Below are 8,296 nucleotides of genomic sequence, written 5' to 3'. Positions count from 1 at the left end.
TGTGGAGGGGGTCCGGTCCGATCCGGTGGCCATGTACTGCTTGCCTGTGTATCGGCTGGGGACATCTCTGCGCTGCTGATCCGCCTCCGCTTGGGATGGTTTCCTGCTGGCTCCGCTGTGAACGGGACTCTCGCTGCTGTGTTGGATCCGCTTTGGACTGGACTCTCGCGACTGTGTTGGATCCATTATGGATTGAACTTTCACAGTATCATGTTAGACCCGCTCGACATCCATTACTTTCGTCCTCTCCAAGGTTCTCATAGTCATCATTGTCACCGACGTCCCACTGGGTGTGAGTTTTCCTTGCCCTTATGTGGGCCTACCGAGGATGTCGTGGTGGTCTGTGCAGCCCTTTGAGACACTAGTGATTTAGGGCTATATAAGTAAACATTGATTGATTGATTGATTGATTGATACAAATGTACATACAGCTAAGCTAAATAGCATGTTAGCATCGATTAGCATACAAAACGGAAAATAACAGAGCTGATTTGACTTGTGTGTGAAATGTGTTTGAGAAAATGTCGTTGACTACCTATGTGGCGTCACGTTGTGACGCCATCGCTCCAAGAGCGAATAATAGAAAGGCGTTTAATTCGCCGAAATTCACCCATTTAGAGTTCGGAAATTGGTAAAAAAAATATATGGTCTTTTTTCTGCAACATCAAGGTATATATTGACGCTTGCATAGGTCTGCTGATAAACATTAAAGTAGCGCCACTGGGTTTGAGTTTTTCCTTGCCCTGACGTGGGATTTGAACCGAGGATGTCGTTGTGGCTTGTGCAGCCCTTTGAGACACTTGTGATTTAGGGCTATGTAAATAAACACTGATTGATTATTGAATTGATTGACAAGACATAGAAGTCACAAAAGCGTCGTGATAAAAGTAAATAAAAACAGGAATTATTGAGACAAATAAACCAAACAAAGACAGAATCATATTATTGTTGTGAAATGAGTTATATTCTTGCTTTATTGATTGGATTTTTTTTTTTTTTAACAAGAATTACAATATACCAAGAAGCTAAATAGCCAGTAAACACATAAAAAGAATAAAAATGACTTGTTGTGAATTTAGTTTTTACCTTTGAAAGCCGATTCTTATCTGGTTTGGAAAGAAACTTGCTCATAGTTAGCTCTAACAAGCAATGTGACTCAAACGTAGTCAAAATGTAGACTTTTAGTAAACTTTCTGCCTGTTATCTGATTGATTAATGTGTAGAAATATCTTATATCATGCCAATTTTTGTTAGCCGTGATGCTAAACCGTGCTGGTGGCTACTATGGCTAAGTGCTATGATACATGCTAACTAGTTAGCAAGCTACAATATCTAAGGCAGAGCCGGGGAACGAGCAGTGGGGCAGGGCACGCTGTAGCCCGGCCCAAGATGGCGGCAAGGAGGCGGAGAATGGGGCCGAGCGACACCGCAATCGAGTTCCGGTGCGTGGATCGCGCACCTACATACAATTAATAAATCTCCTCTGGCTGTATAAAAGGGCAGCAGCGGGGGAGGGGGAGGTTGAGAGTCCGCAGCAGTGGCTGGAGAGCAGAAGCAACAGGAAGCAAGACACGCTAAAGAGAGCGAGAGACGAGGAGCGAGCAGCGGGAGCGGCGACGGCGCAAAAGACTTCCTTTATTGCAACGTAAACGAGAGTCAAACCTGCTCGACCATGTCCTTCCTGAGTGGTCCATGGAACCCGCACAGCGACGGGGAAAGTCGTCCACAGCAAGTTAAATGAAAATGTAGAATATAACTGGATTCATGATGTGAAATAAACTTATTTAAACTTGTATCGCGCTTTTCTACCTTCAAGGAACTCAAAGCGCTTTGACACTACTTCCACATTTACCCATTCACACACTGATGGAGGGAGCTGCCATGCAAGGCGCCAACCAGCGCCCATCAGGAGCAAGGGTGAAGTGTCTTGCTCGGGACACAACGGACGTGACGAGGTTGGTACTAGGTGGGGATTGAACCAGGGACCCTCGGGTTGCGCACGGCCACTCTCCCACCGCGCCACGCCGTCCCATTTTATTGGTTAGGAATGTCTCAGTTAAGCTGTCAGAATAATTGTATCTAAGTTATCAGAAAACGAAAGAAGACGGCTTGTAAAGCTCCACTGTGTAGGATGGGAAGCAACATGAAGGTGTTCGGTTTCTTTGATGTATTCTAATCCACAGAAAGATACTGTCTTGACCCGAGATCAACAGAGCGGAGAGAAAGCAGGACCTGCCCAAGCTTCAGGGAACCTCTTTGATTGATTTGATCGATTGATACTTTTATTAGTAGATTGCACAGTACAGTACATATTCCGTACAATTGACCACTAAATGGTAACACCCCAATAAGTTTTTCAACTTGTTTAAGTCGGGGTCCACGTTAATCAATTCTTTGAACTGTTTTACGACCTTTTCTTTGAACTTTTTTGTAATCAAAGGGGATGGCTGTTTATGACCCCCTTCCCTTAGAAGCAGCTGTAGCAATGTAATCAGGGAAAGTCCAAATAAAAGAGGCGGCATACAATGTTTGGTCAGAGCGTGGTGACACCGTCCAAGGGTACAGGTGTATGCCGTACTTGCCAACCGTCCCGAATTTCAGTGCCCCTCCCGGAAATCAACCATTCTCCCGAATTTCTCCCGATTTCCACCCAGACAACAATATTAGGATTTTGAACGCTGGGGGCGGCCGTATTCAGTCCGCGGGCCGTAGTTTGGGGACCCTTGGTTTAAATTCATTCCCGACGACTTTTTATTGTCAATATGGAGTTTGATATTTTGATGATTTCTGCTGGTGGTGCGCCCTTAAGTTGTTTTCAACGGGAAAAAAAGTGCCTCGGCTCCAAAAAAGGTTGAAACACACCTCCGTAGTCCACATAATTATCATTGCAAAGGCAAAAAGTTGCCATCAGGGTGGTGCAGGTGTACCTAATGAAGTGTCCTGTCAGCAGGCGCACCTCCGCCAGACGGTGGCTTCCTGCGCTACCTGGCGGCTTGCCGTGAGGCCGTTGTCCTGGCAGCTGTGGCTTCCGTGCACGTTCTGCTCCATCCTCTTCATCACCATGTCCAGCAGGGTCCTCACCGCCTTGTCCACGTCGGCGCCCGACATCGAGCTGGTCTCAAAGTAGGGGATGCTGGGGAGACAAGGGCGTTCAAGGACTTTGTGTTATTTGTCATGCGATAAAAAGGCAAAAAACTAACTTATTTTTATTTTCATTTATTACTACCTCTGCCAACACAACAGCAGTCGTCAGGACAGGCCCCCGTCCTCGTTAGCATCATAGTAGTGTGTTGCATCTAAATAGCGACACCTCTGCCAACACAACAGCAGTGTGAAGCCCCCTCAATAAGCGTTGCAGAGACGTGTGGCAAAGCAGCTGTTTAGATTTAAAGGAGCGACAGCCGCAATCAACGACTGCTGTTGTGTTGGCAGAGCTGTCGCTACTTTGCATTTTGACAGTTGTGTTGCACCACAATAGAGCGAAACAATTCTTGCCGCCCTAAAGCAGCATTGTGTGGCAAAAAAAAAAACTGCTGCTAAAAGGCAGACGAGTGACACCCCTACCAGCACAACAATAATTAGTTAGGTTGGAATCCCCCTTGTTAGCATTCCATTTAGTATTTAATTCCATCCATCCATCCATTTTCTACCGCTTATTCCCTTTCGGGGTCGCGGGGGGCGCTGGTGCCTATCTCAGCTACAATCGGGCGGAAGGTGGTGTACACCCTGGACAAGTCGCCACCTCATCGCAGGGCCAACACAGATAGACAGACAACATTCACACTCACATTCACACACTATTTAATTGCAATTGTCATTTTACCACACAACGTGACAATGCAAATGAAAGGGGTTTCCATTTTAACGACTGCTGTTGTGCTGGTAAAAGTGTCTCTTCTCTGCAGTTAAACAGCAGTCGTTTTGCCAAACAATGCTGCACTACGGCAGAAAGAATGGTTTTGCTCTACTGTTGCACAAAACAGCTGTTAAGCTCCAAAGGAGTGACACCTCTGCCAACACAACAGCAGTCGTTAGGATGAAAGCTGCCTCCGCAAGCATTGCAGTAACGTGTAGCAAAGCGGCTGTTTGGATTCAAAGGAGCGACAGTCGTTAGGATGCAATCCCAATCAATGACTACTGTTGTGCTGATAGAAGTGTCGCCCCTTTGCATTTCAACAGCAGTCATTTTGCCAAACAATGCTGCAATAGGGCAGAAAGAATAGTTTTACTCTATTGTCGTACAAAACAGCTGTTAAGCTCCAAAGGAGTGGCACCTCTGCCAACACAACAGCAGTCGTTAGGATGGAAGCCCCCTCCGTAAGCGTTGCAGTACCGTGTGGCAAAGCAGCTGTTTAGATTTAAAGAAGCGACAGCCGCAATCAACGACTGCTGTTGTGTTGGCAGAGCTGTCGCTACTTTGCCTCTCGACAGCCGGGTTGCGCCACAATAGAGCGAAACAATTCTTGCCGCCCTACAGCAGCATTGTGTGGCAAAAAAAAACTGCTGCTAAAAGGCAGACGAGTGACACCCCTACCAGCGCAACAATAATGGTTAGGGTGGAATCCCCCTTGTTAGCATTCCATTTAGTATTTAATTGCAATTGTCATTTTACCACAGAACGCGACAATGCAAATGAAAGGGGTTTCCATTTTAACGACTGCTGTTGTGCTGGTAAAAGTGTCTCTTCTCTGCAGTTAAACAGCAGTCGTTTTGCCCCAAAAATGGTGCAATAGGACTGAAAGAATGGTTTTGCTCTATTGTCGTACAAAACAGCTGTTAAGCTCCAAAGGGGTGACACCTCTGCCAACACAACAGCAGTCGTTAGGATGAAAGCTGCCTCCGCAAGCATTGCAGTACTGTGTAGCAAAGTGGCTGTTTAGATTCAAAGGAGCGACAGTCATAAGGATGCAATCCCAATCAACGGATACTGTTGTGCTGATAGAAGTGTCACCCCTTTGTATTTCAAAGGGGTGACATTTCAAAGGATGGAAGACCCCTCGGTAAGCGTTGCAGTACCGTGTAGCATAGCAGCTGTTTAGATTCAAAGGAGCAAACAGTCGTATGGATGCAATCTCAATCGATGACTGCTGTTGTGTTGGCAGAGCTGTCGCTACTTTGCCTCTCGACAGCTGTGTTGCACCACAATAGAGTGAAACAATTCTTGCCGCCCTAAAGCAGCATTGCGTGGCAAAATAAACTGATGATAAAAAGGCAGACAAGTGACACCCCTGCCAGCACAACAATAACTGTTAGGGTGGAATCCCCCTTGTTAGAATTCCATTTAGTATTTAATTGCAATTGTCATTTTACCACACAACGTGACAATGCAAATGAAAGGGGTTTCCATCTTAACGACTGCTGTTGTGCTGATATAAGTGTCTCTTCTCTGCAGTTAAACAGCAGTCGTTTTGCCCAAAAATGCTGCAATAGGACTGAAAGAATGGTTTTGCTCTATTGTCGTACAAAACAGCTGTTAAGCTCCAAAGGAGTGACACCTCTGCCAACACAACAGCAGTCGTTAGGATGAAAGCCGCCTCCGCAAGCATTGCAGTACTGTGTTGCATAGTAGCTGTTTGGATTAAAAGGAGCGACAGTCGTAAGGAAGCAATCCCAATCAACGCCTACTGTTGTGCTAATAGAAGTGTCACCCCTTTGTATTTCAACAGCGGTCTTTTTGCCAAACAATGCTGCAATAGGGCAGAAAGAATGGTTTTGCTCTATTGTCGTACAAAACAGCTGATAAGCTCCAAAGGAGTGACACCTCTGCCAACACAACAGCAGCTGCTAGGATGGAAGCCCCCTCGGTAAGCGTTGCAGTACCGTGTGGCAAAGCGGCTCTTTAGATTCAAAGGAGCGACAGTCGTATGGATGCAATCTCAATCGACGACTGCTGTTGTGTTGGCAGAGCTGTCGCTACTTTGCCTCTCGACAGCCGTGTTGCGCCACAATAGAGCGAAACAATTCTTGCCGCCCTAAAGCAGCATTGTGTGGCAAAATAAACTGCTGCTAAAAGGCGGACAAGTGACACCCCTGCCAGCACAACAATAACTGTTAGGGCGTAATCCCCTTTGTTAGCATTCCATTTAGTATTTAATTGCAATTGTCATTTTACCACACAACGTGACAATGCAAATGAAAGGGGTTTCCGTTTTAACAACTGCTGTTGTGCTGGTAAAAGTGTCTCTTCTCTGCAGTTAAACAGCAGTCATTTTGCCAAAAGATGCTGCAATAGGACTGAAAGAATGGTTTTGCTCTATTGTCGTACAAAACAGCTGTTAAGCTCCAAAGGAGTGACACCTCTGCCAACACAACAGCAGTTGTTAGGATGAAAGCTGCCTCCGCAAGCATTGCAGTACTGTGTTGCATAGTGGCTGTTTAGATTCAAAGGAGCGACAGTCGTAAGGACGCAATCCCAAATAACGACTGCTGTTGTGTTGGCAGAGCTGTCGCCAACTTGCCTCTCGACAGCTGTATTGCGCAACAATAGAGCGGATAAAATTCTTGCCGCCCTACAGCAGCAGTGTGTGGCAAAAAAAATGCTGCTAAAAGGCAGACAAGAGACACCCCTGTCAGCACAACAATAACTGTTAGGGTGAAATCCCCCTTGTTAGCATTCCATTCAGTCATACTTAATTGCAATTGTCATTTTACCACACAACGTGACAATGCAAATGAAAGGGGTTTCCATCTCAACGACTGCTGTTGTGCTGGTATAAGTGTCTCTTCTCTGCAGTTAAACAGCAGTCGTTTTGCCACACAATGCTGCAATAGGGCAGAAAGAATGGTTTTGCTCTATTGTCGTACAAAACAGCTGTTAAGCTCCAAAGGAGTGGCACCTCTGCCAACACAACAGCAGTCGTTAGGATGAAAGCTGCCTCCGCAAGCATTGCAGTACTGTGTAGCAAAGTGGCTGTTTAGATTCAAAGGAGCGACAGTCGTAAGGACGCAATCCCAATCAACGAATACTGTTGTGCTGATAGAAGTGTCACCCCTTTGTATTTCAAAGGGGTGACATTTCAAAGGATGGAAGACCCCTCGGTAAACGTTGCAGTACCGTGTAGCATAGCAGCTGTTTAGATTCAAAGGAGCAAACAGTCGTATGGATGCAATCTCAATCGATGACTGCTGTTGTGTTGGCAGAGCTGTCGCTACTTTGCCTCTCGACAGCTGTGTTGCACCACAATAGAGTGAAACAATTCTTGCCGCCCTAAAGCAGCATTGCGTGGCAAAATAAACTGATGATAAAAAGGCAGACAAGTGACACCCCTGCCAGCACAACAATAACTGTTAGGGTGGAATCCCCCTTGTTAGAATTCCATTTAGTATTTAATTGCAATTGTCATTTTACCACACAACGTGACAATGCAAATGAAAGGGGTTTCCATCTTAACGACTGCTGTTGTGCTGATATAAGTGTCTCTTCTCTGCAGTTAAACAGCAGTCGTTTTGCCCAAAAATGCTGCAATAGGGCAGAAAGAATGGTTTTGCTCTATTGTCGTACAAAACAGCTGTTAAGCTCCAAAGGAGTGACACCTCTGCCAACACAACAGCAGTCGTTAGGATGAAAGCCGCCTCCGCAAGCATTGCAGTACTGTGTAGCATAGTGGCTGTTTATAGATTAAAAGGAGCGACAGTCGTAAGGAGTCAATCCCAAATAACGACTGCTGTTGTGTTGGCAGAGCTGTCGCCAACTTGCCTCTCGACAGCTGTATTGCGCAACAATAGAGCGGATAAAATTCTTGCCGCCCTACAGCAGCATTGTGTGGCAAAAAAAATGCTGCTAAAAGGCAGACAAGAGACACCCCTGTCAGCACAACAATAACTGTTAGGGTGAAATCCCCCTTGTTAGCATTCCATTCAGTCATACTTAATTGCAATTGTCATTTTACCACACAACACGACAATGCAAATGAAAGGGGTTTCCATCTTAACGACTGCTGTTGTGCTGGTATAAGTGTCTCTTCTCTGCAGTTAAACAGCAGTCGTTTTGCCACACAACGCTGCAATAGGGCGGCAAGAACGGTTTTGCTCTCTCGTTGTACAAAACAGCTACAAAAGATCATGTTTGCATTTTGTGGCAAAATGACTGCTGTTAAAATGCAGAGAAGAAACACCTCTACCATCACAACATCAGTTGTTTGGGTGGTAAGCCCCTTAACAATCCATTCAGTTGTAGTAATAATGGTGTTTTTCACCGCACAATACTGCAATGTTAATGAGGGGGATTACACCCTAACGACTACTGTTGTGCTGACAGAAGTGTCGCCCCTTTGCATTTCAACAGCAGTCATTTTGC

General features: G+C 45.6%; 1 protein-coding gene across 1 annotated transcript in view; it reads right to left on the bottom strand.

The window, feature by feature from the left end:
* Positions 1 to 2,264: 2,264 nt before the first annotated feature.
* The window catches only part of LOC133549725 (ras-related protein Rab-27B-like), a 29,229-nt gene continuing 23,197 nt past the window's right edge, over positions 2,265 to 8,296 (bottom strand). The window contains exon 6 of the mRNA XM_061895445.1: positions 2,265 to 3,133. Coding sequence (XP_061751429.1) covers positions 2,944 to 3,133 — 190 coding nt within the window. The 3' untranslated portion in view covers positions 2,265 to 2,943. The remainder of the gene's footprint in view (positions 3,134 to 8,296) is intronic.

This window comes from Nerophis ophidion, linkage group LG01, assembly GCF_033978795.1.
Source record: "Nerophis ophidion isolate RoL-2023_Sa linkage group LG01, RoL_Noph_v1.0, whole genome shotgun sequence".
Lineage (NCBI taxonomy): Eukaryota > Metazoa > Chordata > Actinopteri > Syngnathiformes > Syngnathidae > Nerophis > Nerophis ophidion.
This window is presented reverse-complemented; position numbering and strand designations above follow the sequence as displayed.